This window comes from Dendrobates tinctorius, unplaced genomic scaffold (genome assembly GCF_039654945.1).
Source record: "Dendrobates tinctorius isolate UK_male_01 unplaced genomic scaffold, ASM3965494v1 ptg000028l, whole genome shotgun sequence".
Taxonomy (NCBI): Eukaryota; Metazoa; Chordata; class Amphibia; order Anura; family Dendrobatidae; genus Dendrobates; species Dendrobates tinctorius.
Window position 1 is genome coordinate 92,853,201 of NW_027361696.1, and position 19,803 is coordinate 92,873,003.

The window sequence follows — 19,803 nt, forward strand, 5'->3', positions numbered from 1 at the left end:
ACTGCCAAAGAACCGCTGTCCCCTGTTTGAGGCGTGACCTCGACCTGCTCTGCATCACCCCACCCTCGCTGTACATACTGAGTAGAGGTTTGTGTACCTCCCTCCTCTGGAGAGATGTCTTCCTCCTCCATCGACTCCTCCTCATCCTCCTCACAAAGTGTCCCCTGCCTAGGCCTTTGTGAGGAAACACGTAGCGCAGACTGTCCAGAAGCAGATGGCATTTGGGACTCCTCATCCTCCACCTCTTCTGAAACCTCATCCCTTAGTGCTTGCAGTGTTTGTTGAAGCAGGCAGATAAGGGGGACAGTCATGCTGACTAGTGCATCATCTGCACTCGCCATCCGCGTGGATTCATCGAAGGCACGCAAAACGAGGCAGATGTCCTTCATAGAGGCCCACTCAATGGTGCTGAAGTGTGAACGGCGCACAGTGCGACTTGTTTGCGCCTGATGCAGCTGGTACTCCATGACTGCTGCCTGCTGCTCACACAACCGCTCCAACATATGTAACGTTGAATTCCACCGGGTGGGTAGGTCACATATGATGCGATGTTCCGGAAGGCCAAATCGTCGCTGCAGAGCAGCGAGGCGCGATCTTGCCGTGCTGGAACGTCGCAAGTGAGCGCACTCTATGCGGACCTTGTGTAACAGTGCATCAAGATCCGGATAGTCCCTCAGAAAGCTCTGCACGACCAAGTTAAGAACATGTGCCAGACATGGGATGTGTGTGAGGTTGCCTAGGCCAAGAGCTGCCACCAGATTTCGGCCATTGTCACACACTACCAAGCCCGGCTGGAGATTCGCTGGCCCAAACCACACATCGCTCTCCAGCTTGATAGCATTCCAGAGCTCCTGCGCTGTGTGGCTTCGATTCCCCAAAGAAATTAATTTGAGTACAGCCTGTTGACGTTTGGCCACGGCTGTGCTCATATCGGTCGTAACAGGCTCCTGCTCTGCTGTTTCTGAGGAACTTGAGTAGGAGGAGGAGTCTATGTGTACAGACTGGAGTCCTGCAATCCGTGGCGTTGGAAGAACACGTACAGCGCCACTCTCCAGATCCGTACCCGGCTCCACAACATTGACCCAGTGGGCAGTGAGGGAAAGGTATCGTCCCTGTCCATGGTTACTGGTCCACGCATCGGTGGTCAGGTGGACCTTGCTACTAATGGCGTTTAGTAGCGCATGTTTTATTTTGCCCTCAACATGTTTCTGCAGGGCAGGGACGGCTCGCCTGCTGAAATAAAAGCAGCTGGGCACGTTGTATTGGGGGACTGCCAATGCCATTAAGTCCCGGAAGGTGTCAGTGTCCACCAGCCTGAATGACAGCATTTCAACTGCCAGAAGTTTGGCAATGCCAGCATTCAGAGACTGTGCTCGGGGATGGTTTGCCGAGTAAGGGCGCCTTTTATCCCATGCCTGTGCTACCGATGGCTGTGATGGATGGGAACGTGCTGTTATGGGTGGAATCTGACAGGGTCTCCGGACAACAGTGGCAGAGGTTCTTCCTTGGCGATCCTGTGAGGAAGCCGAACCAGCAGTGTGTGAGCTGGAGGAAGAGGGCCCAACACGAACTGAAGAGGTGGTAGGTGGTGCTGTACGTTGGCCTACGTCTTCAGGGTGTCTCTGCAACTCCAACTCGTGCTTGGTGCGCACATGTTTCCACATATTTGTGGTATTGAGGTTGCTGACATTTCTCCCTCTTTTGACTCTCTGATGACACAGCTTGCATTTGACAAAGCAAATGTCATCTGCAACTGTGTCAAAAAAGGACCACGCACTGCAACTCTTGTGAGCGCCCGGTTTGCCTTTGGAAGGAGGAATGCTCCTAACGGGTGCCGAAGTGGAGGGTACAGGCAACCAAGTCTTCCCCCTCCCTCTGCCTCCTGTTTTGGCCGGTAGGGGAATCTCTTCCTCAGAGCTGCTACCACCACCTTCCTGTTGCTCACGCCATGATGGGTCAAGGACCTCATCATCTTCCCTCCCCTCTTCAAACAGCTGCTTCTCCGGGGTTGTCTCGCCAGCACCGTACGCACCAGAAAGTGGCAACTGAGTCTCGTCATCATCTGATGCGTACTGAGGTGTGCTGACCATAGGCACTGGCCCACTCGCCTCTTCAGATTCAGAGGGACAAAGAAGTTGCGCATCACTGCATACTCCCTCTTCTTCACATTCAGGAATGCTGCTTGGCTGGCCCCCTCTTTCCAAGCCAACAGATTCCGAGAACAGAAGTAGAGACTGTGATGGCTCCTGTCCATGTCTCTCTGACTGCCTGGGCACTTTGGCAGGTGGTGAAGAGACAGATGGTTGCTCTTCGGTGCTCTGACCCTGAGAGGATGCGGAAGTAATTGAAGTCGATGCGTTAGCTGCCATCCATCCGACAACGGCTTCAATTTGTTCCTCCCGCAGCAGTGGGGTACGTTGAGGTCCTACAAAGCTGCGCATAAAGGACTGTTGCCTGCTAAAACTGGGGGATGCTGATCCACTGGTGCCCGCAGCAGGCCCAGAATCCCCACGTCCTCTACCTGTAGAATCCCCACGTCCTCTCCCTGCAGAATCCCCACGTCCTCTCCCTGCTGAAACTCCACGCCCACGCCCCCGCGCCTTACTCCCTGCCTTCTTCATCTTGCAAGACTGCTTAAGATAGGCAAAAAAGTACAAAGGGGGGCCTTAGTGTGCTTATTCCTGAACAGCTGGTTACAGGTACAAGAAACACTAATTTTATGAAGTGTGTGTGTGTGGACTAGACTTTAATAGGAGCTGATGTGGCCTACACAAGTTCAAAATGTAGTGTTTGGTGAACTTTTTATGTGGTTTCTTTGTTTGAAACAAACTCAAAGTATGAGAACAAAGAATTGAAACTGATAGTATCACCAACTTTTTGGAGCTATTACAATGCAGGCAGGTAACCTACAATGCAAAAGATGAGGCTCCAAAAAAATTGGGTAATACTAATCTGGCTGCGCCGGCAGGGCACAAGCCAGAAAAAAAGGCTCCTCTATCTACTCCTATATAGTGTTTGCAACCAACCAATGTTGATGGATACGGATGGATGCACACTAATAGGAGAAGAAAAAATGAGCTGCACTCAAAGACAAATATGTGTGAGGCAGTGACGCACGTTGAGCGTCCTACAACCAGACGTAGCTGCAGGACACTCTACTCAGCGTGAGCTGCACTCACACACAGTCAGAGACCTCTCAGACAGCCGTCAACAGTGCAGCTAAGTGGGCACTGGCACTGACAGGCTGCAGAAAGGCTCCGCTGTGTACTCCTATATAGTGTTTGCAACCACCGTAGATGGAGACGGATGGATGCACACTAATAGAAGAAAAAATGAGCTGCACTCAAATAAAAATATGTGTGAGGCAGTGACGCACGCTGAGCGTCCTACAGCCAGACGTAGCTGCAGGACACACTACTCAGCGTGAGCTGCACTCACACACAGTCAGAGACCTCTCAGACAGCCGTGAACAGTGCAGCAAAGTGGACACTAGCACTGAAAGGCTGCAGAAAGGCTCCGCTGTCTACTACTAGTGTTTGCAACCAACGTATATGGATACGGATGGAAGCACACTAGATTGAAATTATTTAAAAAATGCAGCTCAAAAAATAAAAGATGTATGAGGCAGCAGTGATCACACTGGGTGGCCTACAGCCTGACGTGGCTGCAGGACCCACTCCACAGCGTGAGCTGCACTCACACAGCCCTTGCAGACAGCTGTGAACACTGCTGCTAGGGCAAAGAACGCTACAGTGGTGGTTTATGTAGCCTGGGTAAAGCACTAGATGTTTGGTGGAATCGCTATTTCTAACTGTCCCTCACAGTCTTCTACAGCAGCCTGTCCCTAACTGAATTCACAGCAGCGTGACCAGAAATGGCGGCTGCGGTGGCTTTTATAGTGCATCATGACATCATTTCGGCAGCCAATCACAGCCATGCCAATAGTTAACATGCCTACATGCCTAACAGGATGTGCCCACACTTCGGAGGATTCCCATTGGCTTAATCAAAGCAAGCAGGCTCATAGCATGATGGGAACTTCCTATTCCGATTCCGATCCCGGAATCCGATATGAAAAAAGTATCGGAATTAAGTATCGGAATTCCGATACCGCTAATATCGGCCGATACCCGATACTTGCGGTATCGGAATGCTCAACACTACTTGTTACATGACTTAGGATAAAAGTCAAACTTGAATCCCAATTTGCAGACATGGTGTTTCGGGGTATTGCCCCTCATCAGTGCAAAATATGAGATCAAATTTGGCTAGGTGAGAGGCTAAGACTGGGATGTAACGGGGAAATGGCTCATTATGGGTCAATATTAACTTCTAGAAGTGCTACCTCCAATAGGTGGCACAGAGTTCAAGTCCTCTTCCTCTCTGAAGAGACAATTTTCATATTTAATTTACCAGAGGAGCATGCAAGGTGTTTCAATCTCCTCATACTGGCATTCCAGATGTGGTTTGTCACTCTCCACAAGGAGAAACCTTACCCCTTAGAGCCATGTTTTTATGTAAAACTGCACATGTAAGTGTGCATGTCTGTATTTTGTGGAAGGGCAGACATATCATTGGTGCAACTCGTGCAACCACACATGGACCAAAGAGTTAAAGGGGCCCATTTCCACCTCCAAAATATGTGGAATTGTACATTATGATGAAGTTTTGGATTAGAAAGAGCCTTTATACGGTTCTTCCACAAAGGTCCTTTCCTATCTGTGTATCCAGTGATTTTGTAAATGCGCATCCATTGTGTGTTTGTGCCCACTTATAACTAAGGTGCATGTGTAGTGGATGATCACGTATGTAGCAAGCGTGTGACTTGGTCACAAGTTTTGGGATCTCACATACCCAGAAGGACAATATGAGTCAAAACCATAACCCCTTTCTTTAGACCCAAGAGCAAAGTTAATGTATGTAACCAACTAATAATTTTTAAAGTTACATTTTACAGGACTATCAAGTCACCCACTATCTAAGATTCCTCACCAGATCACCAATGCGGTTGACAAAGTTTGTGAACAACAGTGCCAAACACTAGAGATGAGCGACTCTGCCTTTTTTAGGGTCGAGTCGGGTTTCATGAAAGCCGACTTTCTCAAAAGTCGAGTCGAACGAAATCGTCCGACTATCGGGAAAAGTCGAAGGTCTGACTGAAACATGAAACCCAATGCAAGTCAATGGGGGAGCAAAGTCGGCAAGGAGTGAAGGACACATACATGCTGGACCGCTTTTTTAAAGTGTGCAAAATCTCTCTCTCTCCCCGGACCCTGCACATGTCATCTCGTTGCCCACAGTGTACGTCCTTGCTCATTGGCTGAAAAAAAAAGTCACGTGAAGCATTCTGTGAGATCCGACTTTGGTGCTCGGGTCGACGACCGCATGGCGGACCTCACTCTATGGTCGGGTTTCGCTCGGTGAAACCAGACTTTGGCGAAAGTCGGCGACTTTTGAATCTGACCGACCTGTTTCGCTCAACTCTACCAAACACATTTACATTTTATTGATTTTTTTTCCATATGCTTCCCCTTGACTACTACCTATAACAACATAGTAGAATTAGTTTTGCCTCCCACCGCTCCTTTGAACATCACACACCTATTGTGGACCACCCTGTGGAAGGCTTGAGGACACTTCAAGATTGACATCTCTGTTCATATTTCAGAATAAAAATACCTACTTTCACGTTTTTTTCCATGTTGGAGAATCTTAAATACAAGGACAGACCTGTACAGACGTCATACCGAATGCGTGTCATTAAAACTTACCCCCAGTGGTACTAATCTTACATGTTATCTTCTTTTTCTTACTTTTCTAAACAGGTAACTGCAACATTTGTGACTGGATTCCTCCTACGCCCTAGGATGAGTAATTGCAGCAGCCGTGCATTGACCCTACTTAGTAGTGTCTTCGGAGCGTGTGGTCTCCTTCTGGTGGGCATAGCCGTTAGCACTGACTACTGGCTGTACATGGAAGAAGGGATTGTCTCACCTCAAAATCAAACAACTGAAGTCAAGATGGCATTACATGCTGGCCTATGGAGAGTGTGTTTTGTGGCGGGTAAGGTGTTCATTATATCGTATTATTTGTATATGTGAATAACTTACATCTTTTTTGATATAACAATTATATTTATTTTGTTCTGTAAATACTCGATTACTATATATGGGATAATAGACTCCATCCCATAAGTCAAGTAGATTTTGCATTGTAATATTCCTTAATGTTTCATCAGTAAATCACCTAGGCCCTGATTCAGCAAAGTTTTTTTTAGCATAATTATGGCTTAAAACATGTTGAGTGCTCTCCAAAAAAATTTTCGCAACATAAATTTGGAACCAAAATCAACTTTTAATATTTTTAGACCATTTTGGTCAGTTCCACTAAAGTGGCAGAGATGAGGAGGAACCAGGTTAGGCTAGGGCATGTCAACTTTCACATAACAAATCAATCAAAAGTGGTGTCATACAGTATGCAAAAATGTTACTTCCGTCACTGACAGGAATAAGATTTGTGGTGAGGTGCACTGAGGCACGTGCCACTTTTCAGACATGTTGGATTTATTAAGCAGTTTGTGCCTTTTGATGAATCAATAGCCTCTCACTCATCAAGATTGGTGTGAATAAAGCCATTCTTGAAGAATCAGGACCATTGTGTTTAAGTGGAGTTTGTCACTTCAAATTTACCAGAAAGATTTTAAGGCAATGAAGCAACAATAAAAATGTTCTTTAATTTTTAAAACTGTTCCTCCATTGCTTCACAAAATAATGCATTGTAATATGTAAATTAAGATACTCAGTGCATCCTTGCTGTGTCTAAATACCTCATTCCACTGTTCCACCAACTTATTTAGATTCCTAAAGTGTTCAACTCTTCTGCTTTCACTCCAGTGCAGGAGAGAGCTCATAAGTCTCTCATTCCTCACTGTTGACAGTGTTCATCTCTTCTGCTTTCACTCCAGTGCAGGAGAGGGTTCAGGAATCTCTGTCCCCTCACTGATGACAGTGGTCATATCCTTTTCTTTCACTCCAGTGCAGGAGAGAGCTCACAAATCTCTCTCTCCTCTCTGTTTACAGTGCTCATATCCTTTGCTTTCAATCCAGTGCAGGAGAGAGTTCACAAATCTCTTTCCTCGCTGTTGACAGTGTTCATCTATTCTGCTTTCACTCCAGTGCAGGAGAGAGCTCACAAATCTTTCTCTCCTCACTGTTTACAGTGCTCATATTCTTTGCTGTTACTCCAGTGCAGGAGAGAACTCACAAATCTCTCTCTCCTCACTATTGACAGTGATGATATCATCTGCTTTCACTCCAGTGCAGGAGAGAGCTCACAAATCTCTCTCCTCACTGTTGACAGTGCTGATATCCTCTGCTTTCACTCCAGTGCAGGAGAGAGCTCACAAATCTCTCTGAGCACCTGACATTGCTACACAGCTATACCTGAGTGATGCTATCAAAAAGGAAAGAATGTTCTGTGCACAGGGTCACTGATCACATAACAGAGGTTGATCTTCAAAGAGAATTAGCTCTGGGAATGTCAGCACAGTCAATCAAAATAGAAGGTGTGGCAATAATCGACAATAATCTAAATTAAGTGGGTCAAAGAGTGTAACAAGCGTTTTACCACATCAAGGGTGCACCGAGCACCTTTAATTACACATCACAATAAAGTAGATTTTTTGGACAATGGAGGAATAGATTAAAAAAAAACTATTTTATTTTATTGATTCATCATTTCCTACAAGGTTATGTAGTTTAGATAGTCAAAGTAGAATTTTGCATTTAGGGTAATACACTCCCTTCAAATCAAGTTTCAATATTAAAAATTTTTTTTTATATTTTTTTCTTTTTTAAATTTTACACATTCTCTCTTCAACATTGAAAGTGGAACACTGAGAAGGAAAAGTCGTAACATTATGAAAACCACAGGATGGATAGGCATGTTAATGATATTCACATGATGAAAATATGGAAACTCACTTTTCAAAACACCTTAATGTATTCAATATGAAATATGGGCATGAAGCACAGAAAAAACACATACTTATGTTCTGCTATGCTGAATGTATTTGGGCAAATAATCAGAATCCACTTCTGTCAGCTTCCTTTGTAATTCTCAACCAATGACGTTCCTGTGGTGCTCAATGAGAGACAAGACTAGAGATGTCGCAGTACATGGTAGCATAATGTGGCCACACAGGCTGTTAACAGTGGCACAAGCGACATGCAGTCTGGGTTCCTAAGACACTTTGGAGAAATGGCCTTTTCACTGTTGCCATCACCAAATTAATATAATGCTAAGCTGATAGCATACCAACAACGAAAAATAAATGATTCCAGCAACTGCACATTATGTCACCTTTCATCAAAACCCTGAAGAAGGAACTTCTTTTAAAGAGGCGTGAACTATTTTCACCTCTATGATGTTGTCCAATCATAAAGCTGGCAGTTTTACAGAGGTAGAGCAGACAAAATATACCTACAGTGAAGGTCAGTGTAAGGATTCTCAGCATAAGTAGTCCTTACAACGGATACCTACTGGTTCACACAGTGTGGAAACAGGAGGAGAGCAGCAAGTGCAACAGCTGCTCGTCATAGAGGCTAGTGATGGGCAGTACGGCTCTTTTTGTGGAGCTAGATCATGGGATGCTGCTTGCTCCATACCAATGTTCAATTATATTTGGCCAGCATCACAAAGGTAGAAATACTGTAGTATACAACCCCTGATAAGAATCTGTTACCATCGATGTGGCTGAAGGGAAAATTTAGACAAAAAGTTTATTAGCTCATATTCCAGTAATGACAGGATCTATCACAAAATGGTGAAACACATGCTACTCAGTTATTCAGCTTCTATCTCAGGATATAGTCAGTTTAAAGGCTAAAAAGTCATGAACGGTCCTCTTTAAGGCCCTATTGTAATACAGTATCTGTTATAGGGTATCCTATTTTTTAAATGTTACCTAAACTACTGGTGTTTTTTTGTAACTTAGTCAGATATAATATGGGTGTGATTGTCATCATAGTAACACCTATCACTACATTTCTGACAAGACATGGAAAGGCTTGTAGACACATAAGCAATAGAAATTGAAATGTAGATGTGAATAGTGAACAGGTCAGTAGAAAAATAGGATGTCAACCGGTACAGTAGAGCATAATATCATACAGAATAAAAGCACATTAGAATTGAAAATGTTTTGAGGTTAAAGTCAGCCTGAACCATCTAGTGGTAAAAGTATGAGTGATTTGCTTACGATAGGAAAGGGTAAAGATCCTTAAACACTGAGTGACACTTTGGCAAGTAATAAGCAATTTAATGTGATAACATAGGGAGGTTGTCTATGACATTTCAAATAGGTTTATTGCACTTGAAGTGATACTTCAATTTCCAATGATACCTTTTAGCTTGAGTGGATTATGTTGCTTGGTATGGAGGAATGCTAGTGGCATCATGGAACAATATGATTGGATTTGGAATTATGTAATATTCTCCTAGCTATAAATTTCTCATTTTGCTTATATAGATTTCAGGAAAGCAAATATATTAAGTGCTTCAAAAGTGCAACAGAACATAAATTCTGCTTCTGTTCATTTGCAGCAGACATGTAAGGGAAGACATATATTTTTGATCTCCCTCTTCATGATTTTGTTTTAAGAGTTTTATTTAGCACTAGCTGAAGAGCCCGGCACTGCCCAGGCATAGTAACTAACTACGGTTAGTTATAACAAGTTATAATGATTATATCTATATATATAAAGCTGGGTGTAGAGCCCCGCTCACTCCGCATGGCCACATTCACTATAATATCCCACATCATCCAGTCAGCCAGAGCTACCAGACTACTACCCCTAGTATCCCACATCGTCCCATCAGCCAGAGCCACTGGACTACTAATATCCCACATCATCCCGTCAAAGCTACCGGACTACTACCCCTAATATCCCACATCATCCTGTCAAAGCCACAGGACTACTACCCCTAATATCAGACATTATCCCTTCAGCCAGAGCCATTGGACTACTCCCCCTAATATCCCACATCATCCCATCAGCCATAGCTACCGGACAACTTCCACTAATATCCCATATCATCCTATCTCTGCTGCCGGACTACTACCCCTAATATCCCACATCATCCCATCAGCCAGAGCCACCGGACTACTACCCCTAATATCCCACATCATCCCATCAGCCAGAGCCACCGGACTACTACCCCCAATATCCCACATCATCCCGTCAGCCAGAGTCACTGGACTACTACCCCTAATATCCCACATCATCCCATCAGCCAGAGCCATCGGACTACTACCCCTAATATCCCACATCATCCCATCAGCCAGAGCCACCGGACTACTACCCCTAATATCCCACATCATCCCATCAGCCTGGCGTCAGAACCAGAACGCTGAGTGGATTTGCCCTGACTTAAATACCAATGATCCCTTTAATAGAAGCCTGGGGTGAGAATCAGAGCACTAAGGGATTTACCCTATCTTCCATACCAGAGATCTCTTTAAGAGAGGCCTGGGGTCAGAATCAGAGCGCAGAGTGGATTTGCCCTCACATCCATACCAGGGATCCCTTTAAGAGACCCTGGGGTCAGAACCAAAGCGCAGAGTGGATTTGCCCTAAATTCCATACCAATGATCCCTTTAAGAGAAACTGGGGTGAGAACCAGAGCGCTGAGTGGATTTGCCCTGACTTAAATACCAATGATCCCTTTAATAGAAGCCTGGGGTGAGAATCAGAGCACTGAGGGATTTACCCTAACTTCCATACCGGAGATCCCATTAAGAGAGGCCTGTGGTCAGAATCAGAGCGCAGAGTGGATTTCCCCTCACTTCCATACCGCGGATCCCTTTAAGAGGGGCTTGGGGTCAGTACCAAAGCGCAGAGTGGATTTGCCTTCACTTTAAGAGGGGCATGGGGTCAGAATCAGATCTCTGAGTGGATTTGCCCTAACTTCCATACCAATGATCCCTTTAAGAGGCCCTGGGGTCAGAACCACAGCGCTGAGTGGAACAGTCCTAAGTTCCATACCGGGGATCCCTTTAAGAGAGGCCTGGGGTCAAAACCAAAGCTCTGGATGGATTTTCCCTGACTTCCATATCAATGATCCCTTTAATAGAGGTCTGGGGTCAGTACCAGAGCATTTGAAGGCAATTGCCCTGACTTCCAAACAGTGGATCATTTAAGAGGGGCCTGGGGTCAGAACCAGAACACTGAGTGGAATTGCCCTAACTTCCATACTGGGGATCCCTTTAAGAGACCCTGGAGTCAGAACCACAGAGCTGAGTGGAACGGTCCAAACTTCCTTACCAATGATCCCTTTAATAGGGGCCTGGGGTCAGAATCAGAGTGCTGAGGGATTTGCCCTAACTTCCATACAGGAGATCCCTTTAAGAGGGAAGATGTGTGCAGATTTTTCATTCGGCCGGAGTGGCCAGAGCTGGGCGGAGTGGGTGGAGATAGAGCGGAGCTGCAGCGCATGTGGTTGGGCGGCCTGCGGGGGCGAGGCCCAGCACGGGAGGCTGAAGTGGGCAGAGCTTGTTGGAGTTGGCGGAGCTAGAGCTGAGCTGCAGCTCGTGTGATTAGATGGCCTACGGGGGCTTGGCTTAGCGCTGTAGTAGGCCGCAGTAGAAACCGGGGACTAAATTTAGGCCGGGAAGCTGCAGGGGAGAGGGGGGATAGCGCAGTTGGCGACGGGTACCGCCAACTGAGCCGGGACAGGGCTGGGAGGGTGCCGGCACTATTCCGCCCCTGTCCTGAAGACTGTCTTCCTCACAGCCCCACTCTCCATGCATTGTCCTGCTGTATCCGTCCTCAGCTCTGCTCTCCAACCGCATCCCACTCTGCTGCTTCGTAATTGGTTGGTGTCCCACTCTGCTGCTTCATGATTGGTTGGTGATACACACACACACATTCAGATTTATATATAGAGATGAAACTAGCATACCTGATTTTCTGAATTTATGATGTATGCATATATATTTATGCCACTTATTTTATTTTTTAAAATTCAATGAATATTTTGAAATTCACATTTGTCCATTTTGTTGAATTCCTCCTACAAAAGTGATTTGTGGTGAATCGATTAAAAATCACCATATTGCAAAGCCATACCTTGATCAAAAAGATGTGTGCCACAATTGAGGTCTCCAAAGACTGTATTGAATCCCTTTTGAGCATTGCAAGACTTATAAGCCTCCTCACATTAGTATGCCAGACTAGGCATGTCTCTCTTCACAAGAAGAGAGATTGCCCCATAGATCCCACTAGGAAGCCTATCATATAGCCATAGCAGATCTCATATTTTGCACTGACGAAGGGCTATTCCCAAAAACATTGTGTCTGCAAATTGAGAATCTGGTTTGGATTTTATCCTAAGTCATATGGCAAGGCTTGTTAAAGAGTCAATAATGACTTTTTAATTCCAGTAGGTGGCACTAGAGTTCAAGTCATCTTCCTCTCTGAAGAGCAATTTGCATATTTAATTTCCTAGATGAGCATTGTAAGGTTTTTAAGCCTCCTCACATTGGCATGGCAGGCTAGGCATGTCACTCTCCAAAAGGAGAAAAGTTACCCCTTAGCACCAATACCACTTTATTAATACCAATGTGACCTCACCAAAAATATCCTGCAGTCTTATGTGATCAAGTAGACCATTTTGCCATTATTATCTGCAAGCCCAAGAGAACTAATGAAATATCCTGCATTGGGGTGTGCTACACATTCACCTGTCTACATCTGTGGTCCACTCCAAACTTGGTTGACCATATACAGCATTTAATAAACAATGCATGCATAGTTCTAGACCTAATGACGACCATCCATTCTTGTGTCATTGACAAATTTTGTTGACCTTAACTTACTTCTTTATATACAGAATCCCTATAAATGGCAATTATTACAGGTCAGAAAACCAGATGTTGAAGCTGGATATTGTGATCCAAGCACGGACCATATACAACAAATGTGCAAATCCTGCCTTAAAGGGAACCTGTGACGTGCACAAATGCTGCTAACTTGCAGATATGGAATTAATCTGCAATTTAATAGCATTGAAAGCATGGCTACCGAGAGAAAATGAACTTTATTCCTCCTGGTAGCTTCCGGCTTTCAGTCATAGAGGCAAAGTGAGTATGTAACGGGGACCAAGGGGTTGTCGTGGCTGAGGGTGGCAGTAATGGCACACCCTGGCCCTCTGTCACATAAATACATTGTCCCTTCTGTTGTGTATTTGATGGCTCACTTACTTGCACATCAGAGTCCTCTCCAGTCTGTTGGGGGTTTCCCTTCTCAAATACCAGGCAGAGTTCAGATCCAGTTTTAGACAAACAACTTTACTCAGTTCTTGCCTCAGCTCGTCCAGATTAGTCTCAGGTACAACACAGGATCCTTCACACACCATAACCTTTCCTTTCCCTGTGCTGTTCCTTACACCTCCAGGAATATCGCAGGGTCATACTGTCGTCTCCGGTACCACAGCATTTTGTCTGGCCAGCCTAACTACATTCAGGAGTTCCCTGTCCGTTTTGCCCCGGACATTTAGGCATCTTCCCACGTAGTTTACTGCTACCATGTTGAAGCTGCCCTGTATTCCTTTACCTCCCATTGCTCCTATGCCCTGGACGAGCTGGGCTCCTTTACTTGAACATTACATGGCACAACTGCCCTGCCCAGGCACCCAGCCCCTACTATTAAATTCAGGAAGCTCTCTCTATCTTACACAATTGGCCCCTCTTAAATTAACTAGTTCCTATCATATGCTTATTACTATCTTACAATGCTCTCCTCTAGTGGGCTAAACCCAAAATACTGCACTTTCCCTATCTATACAGTGCATTACACAGCATAACAATATTACAACACACACATATAGCAGTGTTATAAGACATACTAAATGTACCAGCTTCTCAGGGTCGTATACTTTATACACAGGCAAGGAAGCTAGTGGGGCATAAACCAGTCCTTATACACCCCTTACAAGTATACAGAGAGCAGTGGCTGTAACCACACCCTGGCAGCTGTCTGGGCACTAATGCAGTGCAGAAACAATCGGCCAACCTTAAGGCTAAGTGCACACGTACCGGAACTCTCGCGGAAATTACCGCGAGAATTCCGGAATTCCATTCCCCTGGAAAATCGCATTTTAAATTCCCGCGATTTTCCCACGGAAAAACTAGCATTTTGCAAGCGTATTTAGCTTGCAAAATGCTAGCGTTTTCCAAGTGATCTGGAGCATTGCTTGGAGAACTGATTGACAGGTTGGTCACTCTCGTCAAACATAGTGTTTGACAAGTGTGACCAACTTTTTACTACTGAGGCCGCCTATGCAGCATCAGTAGTAAAAGATAGAATGTAAAAAAAATAAAAAATGGTGTTATTCTTACCTTCCGACGTCCCGCGCATCCGTTCCCAGTAATCCTTTGCGAAAATGCCCACGATGACGTCAGTTCTCGCGGGATCGCGATGTCTCGTGGTAATTCGCAATGATGTCGTGCGAATGACCGCGAGACTTCGCGATCCCGCGAGAACGGACATCATCGCGGGCATTTTCGCAAAGGCTTACTGGGACCGGGAGCGTGGAGAGAGGCGGGAATGCTGCGCGGGACGCCGGAAGGTAAGAATAACAATATTTTTTATTTTAAATTCTATTTTTTACAGGAATATGGTACCCAAAGCCCGGAGGACAGCCTCCTCCTCTCCTCCGGACCGTGGGTACCATCCGCAAATGTTCTGCTTACTTTCTGCATGGTGTGCCCAGCCACATGCGGGAAGTAAGCGGAACAATGCATTCTTATGGGTGCGGGATCGCCGCGATTCCGCAAATTAATGAGCATGCTGCGTTTTTTACCGCGAAGCGACTCCGCCGCGGTAAAAACCGCAGCATTAGCACAGCATTGCGGAATCCCATAGGAATGCATGGAATGCTTATTTTTTGCATTTTCGCGGCAAAATCGAGCGGTTAAAACCGCCGTGGAAACGCGAAAAAAACGCCACGTGTGAACTCAGCCTATTTGGCTAGGGTGTCATTAGTCACCACTCACTGACAGCTGCACCTCTATGACTGAAAGCCGGAGGAATAAAATTTACTTTCTAAGTGCTTTCAGTGGAACGGCCATTCAGCTTTAGCACGCTATTAACCTGTAGATTAACTTCATTTCTGTAGAGTAATTGCAATTCCTTTAAACTGTTCTCTTAACCTCCTGGCTCTTACTGAAACCTGGATCCAGCAGTCAGACACTACCGCTGCTGCTGCTCTTTCATACGGGGGGCTTCACTTCTCTCATACCCCAAGATCAGACAGTAGAGCTGGTGGAGGCGTTGGTCTGCTCCTATCACCAAAATGTACCTTTCAGGTTATCCCTCAAGTACCCTCACTTGTCTTCCCTTCTTTTGAGGTCCATGCCGTCAGACTCTACACCCCCTTCTCCATGCGAGTGGCGGTGGTGTATCGTCCTCCCGGCCCCTCCCATCAGTTCCTGGATCATTTTGCCACTTGGCTTCCACATTTTCTCTCCTGTGACATCCCTACCCTCATCATGGGAGATTTCAACATCCCCATTGCTCTTCCCCTCTCACCATCTGCTACTCACCTTTTATCTCTAACCTTCTCATTTGGCCTTTCGCAGCTTACTAATTCTACAACGCATGAAGACGGAAACTCCCTCGACTTGGTCTTCTCTCGGCTTTGTGCAGTGGATGATTTTGCAAACTCCCCTCTCCCGCTCTCTGACCACAATCTTCTTTCATTCTCTATCAAGAACTGCCAGGCTGCTCAGGTCACCCCCACTGTCCAGACTTATAGAAACATACAGGCCATTAACACCCAGAAACTTATGAAGAACTTGCAGTCTTCATTGGCCCCTATCTCCTCCCTCTCATGTCCTGATTCTGCATTGAAGCATTACAATGAAACACTTCAAACTGCCCTGGATGAATTTGCACCCCCTATAAATAGAACACCACAACGCAGACGGCGACAACCCTGGCACACGGTGCAAACACGTTTCCTGCAGCGGTGCTCCAGGTGTGCCGAACGTCTGTGGAGAAAATCCAATCTACCCGAAGATTTCATCCATTTTAAGTTTATGCTTAGAACATACAACACTGCCCTTCACCTCTCAAAACAAACCTATTTCAACACCCTCATCACCTCACTGTCCAATAACCCGAAACGTCTCTTTGACACTTTTCATTCTCTACTCAATCCAAGAGTGCAGGCCCCAACCACGGAGCTCCGAGCTGACGATCTGGCCAATTACTTCAAAGAAAAAATTGACCAGATCAGACAGGAAATTATCTCCCAATCACCTCATACCATGCACTGTCCTCCCTCCCCCACTGCATCTAACTCACTCTCTGATTTTGAACCAGTCACAGATGAAGAAGTAAGCAGGCTCCTTGCATCTTCTCGCCCAACTACTTACACCAGTGACCCATTTCCATCACAGCTCCTCCAGTCCCTTTCCCCTGCTGTCACCCCTCACCTAACTAAAATATTTAACCTCTCTCTCTCTTCTGGTATTTTTCCCTCCTCATTTAAGCATGCCATCATACATCCACTACTTAAAAAACCATCCCTCGACCAAAACTGTGCCGCTAACTATAGACCTGTCTCTAATCTTCCCTTCATCTCTAAACTCCTGGAACGCCTGGTCCACTCCCGTCTTATCCGCTATCTCTCAGAAAACTCTCTTCTCGACCCTCTCCAATCCGGTTTCCGCTCTTTACACTCCACTGAAACTGCCCTCACTAAAGTCTCTAATGATCTGCTAACAGCTAAATCAAATGGTCACTACTCCATGCTAATTCTCTTGGATCTCTCTGCAGCATTCGACACTGTGGATCATCAGCTCCTCCTCACTATGCTCCGTTCCATTGGCCTCAAGGATACCGTTCTCTCCTGGTTCTCCTCCTATCTCTCCGACCGCTCCTTTACTGTATCTTTTGCCAGTTCCTCCTCCTCTCATCTTCCCCTTACTGTTGGGGTCCCCCAAGGATCGGTTCTAGGCCCCCTCCTCTTCTCCTTGTACACTGCCCCTATTGGTCAAACAATCAGTAGATTTGGTTTCCAGTACCATCTCTATGCTGATGACACCCAATTATACGCTTCTTCTCCTGACATCACGCCAGCCTTTCTAGAAAACACCGGCGATTGTCTAAATGCTGTGTCTAATATCATGTCCTCACTAAATCTGAAATTGAACCTGTCAAAGACTGAACTCCTGGTGTTTCCTCCCTCTACTAATGTACCTATACCCGACATTGCCATTTCTGTGTGTGGTTCCACTATTACTCCCCAGCAACAGGCCCGCTGTCTTGGGGTCATACTTGATTCCGAGCTTTCCTTTGCCCCCCACATTCGATCACTGGCTCGCTCTTGTCATCTGCACCTCAAAAACATTTCTAGAATTCGACCTTTTCTTACCTTTGACTCTGCAAAAACTCTTACTGTTTCTCTTATTCATTCTCGTCTCGACTATTGTAACTCTCTTCTAATCGGTCTCCCTCTTACCAAACTCTCCCCTCTCCAATCTGTCTTGAATGCTGCAGCCAGGATCATATTCCTCACCAATCGTTACACCGATGCCTCTACCTTGTGCCAGTCATTACACTGGCTACCCATCCACTCCAGAATTCAGTATAAACTTATTACCCTCACTCACAAAGCCCTCCATGGCTCAGCACCACCCTACATCTCCTCCCTTGTTTCAGTATACCACCCTACCCGCGCCCTCCGTTCTGCTGATGACCTGAGGTTAGCATCCTCAATAGTCAGAACCTCCCACTCCCGTCTCCAAGACTTTACACGTGCCGCGCCAATTCTTTGGAATGCACTTCCCAGGTCAATACGATTAGTCCTCAATCCCCACAATTTTAAGCGTGTCCTGAAAATGCATTTATTCAGACTGGCCTACCACCTCAACACATTAACCTAATCTATCCCTGTGTGGCAGAGCCAAAAGTTTTACCATAACCAGGTTCCCCGCATCATTCTCCCACATGCTTTATGCATTCATTAGCCCTCTGTATCCGTACTGTCACACACCTAACATTATGGCTGGTCCATACAATCAGGGCAACTGTTACCACCCACCTTTCGTGTCTACCTCTTTCCTCATAGACTGTAAGCTTGCGAGCAGGGCCCTCTTTCCTCTTGGTATTTGCTATAATCTACTGTATGTGATTATTGTTATGCTGTAATGTCTATTGTCTGTACAAATCCCCTCTGAAATGTAAAGTGCTGCGGAATATGTCGGCGCTATAAAAATAAAATTTATTATTATTATTATTATTTACATCCATGCTTAAGTTCCTGCAAAATATGATGCTGTTCAGAGCAGTATTTTTATTGATCTATTGGCTGTATATTTTATCCCTCGTTGTTTGGGGGGGTCATTGACACTAGCAGCTTTAAAGATGATGATAATATAATAGTAATGAGAAATGCTTGCTGAGCTGATATTTTTTTATTATTTACATCATAGTAATCACTGCCTCCGAGTAGTGAGCACTGCAGCATCGTAGGCTGCAATGCAGTGCGTCCTGTAAAATCCTTACAAAATGTCCCTGTAAAGCAGCTCTTTGATATGTCTTTACACAAAAAATACACCCATGACCCTTCATTATTTAGAGGCAGTAAATTTATGAGCTGGATGCAGAATTCATTCCAACAACACAGAGTTTAACAAGGACATTGAAGAACATTATAATTAGGAGGATGCATGGACATATGGCAAATTATCAGCCAACAAGCTGAGAAAATTGCCAGTGACCTAGGTGAGCAGCAATGTCATGAGGCTGGCATCAAAATCGGACTATTGTCATTCGATCAGGGAACTTATCTATTTGAAGTAAACTATTTGGAGAATATACAATGATACAGATTTGTTGAATATAAGACCTGGGCTTTACTTATGGACACAATGACACACATATTTAACCCCTTCACCCCCAAGGGTGGTTTACACGTTCATGACCGGGCCAATTTTTACAATTCTGACCACTGTACCTTTATGAGGTCATAACTCTGGAACGCTTCCATGGATCCCGGTGATTCTGACATTGTTTTCTCGTGACATATTGTACTTCATGATAGTGGTAAAATTTCATTCAAATAACTTGCGTTTATTTGTGAGAAAAACGGAAATTTGGCTAAAATTTTGAAAATTTCGCAATTTTCCAACTTTGAATTTTTATGCCCTTAAATCACAGAGATACGGCACACAAAAAACTTGATAACTAACATTTCCCACATGTTTACTTTACATCAGCACAATTTTGGAACCAAAATTTTTTTTTGTTAGGAAGTTATAAGGGTTAAAAGTTGACCAGCGATTTCTCATTTTTACAACACCATTTTATTTTTAGGACCACATCACATTTGAAGCCACTTTGAGGGGTCTATATGATAGAAAATACCCAAAAGTGACACCATTCTAAAAACTGCACCCCTTAAAGTACTCAAAACCACATTCAAGAAGTTTATTAACCCTTTAGGTGTGTCACAGGAATTTTTTTGAATATTTAAAAAAAAATGAACATCTAACTTTTTTTCATAAAAAAAATACTTCAGGTTCAATTTTTTTTATTTTACCAAGGGTAACAGGAGAAATTGGACTGCAAAAGTTATTGTGCAATTTGTCCTGAGTATGCAGATACCTGATATGTGGGGGGGAACCACTGTTTCTGTGCATGGCAGAGCTCAGAATGGAAGGAGCGCCGTTTGACTTTTTCAATGCAAAATTGGCTGGAATTCAGATTGGACGCCATGTCACGTTTGGAGAGTCCC

At 45.0% G+C, this 19,803-nt stretch overlaps 1 protein-coding gene and 1 long non-coding RNA gene across 2 annotated transcripts in view; one reads left to right on the forward strand and one right to left on the reverse strand.

Annotated features, from left to right (window-relative positions):
* The window catches only part of LOC141085636 (uncharacterized), a 611,301-nt gene that overhangs the window by 250,837 nt on the left and 340,661 nt on the right, over positions 1-19,803 (reverse strand). The window lies entirely within an intron of this gene.
* The window catches only part of CACNG7 (calcium voltage-gated channel auxiliary subunit gamma 7), a 328,444-nt gene that overhangs the window by 182,909 nt on the left and 125,732 nt on the right, over positions 1-19,803 (forward strand). The window contains exon 2 of the mRNA XM_073571171.1: positions 5,826-6,063. Within this exon, the coding sequence (XP_073427272.1) occupies positions 5,868-6,063 (196 nt within the window). The 5' untranslated portion in view covers positions 5,826-5,867. The remainder of the gene's footprint in view (positions 1-5,825; positions 6,064-19,803) is intronic.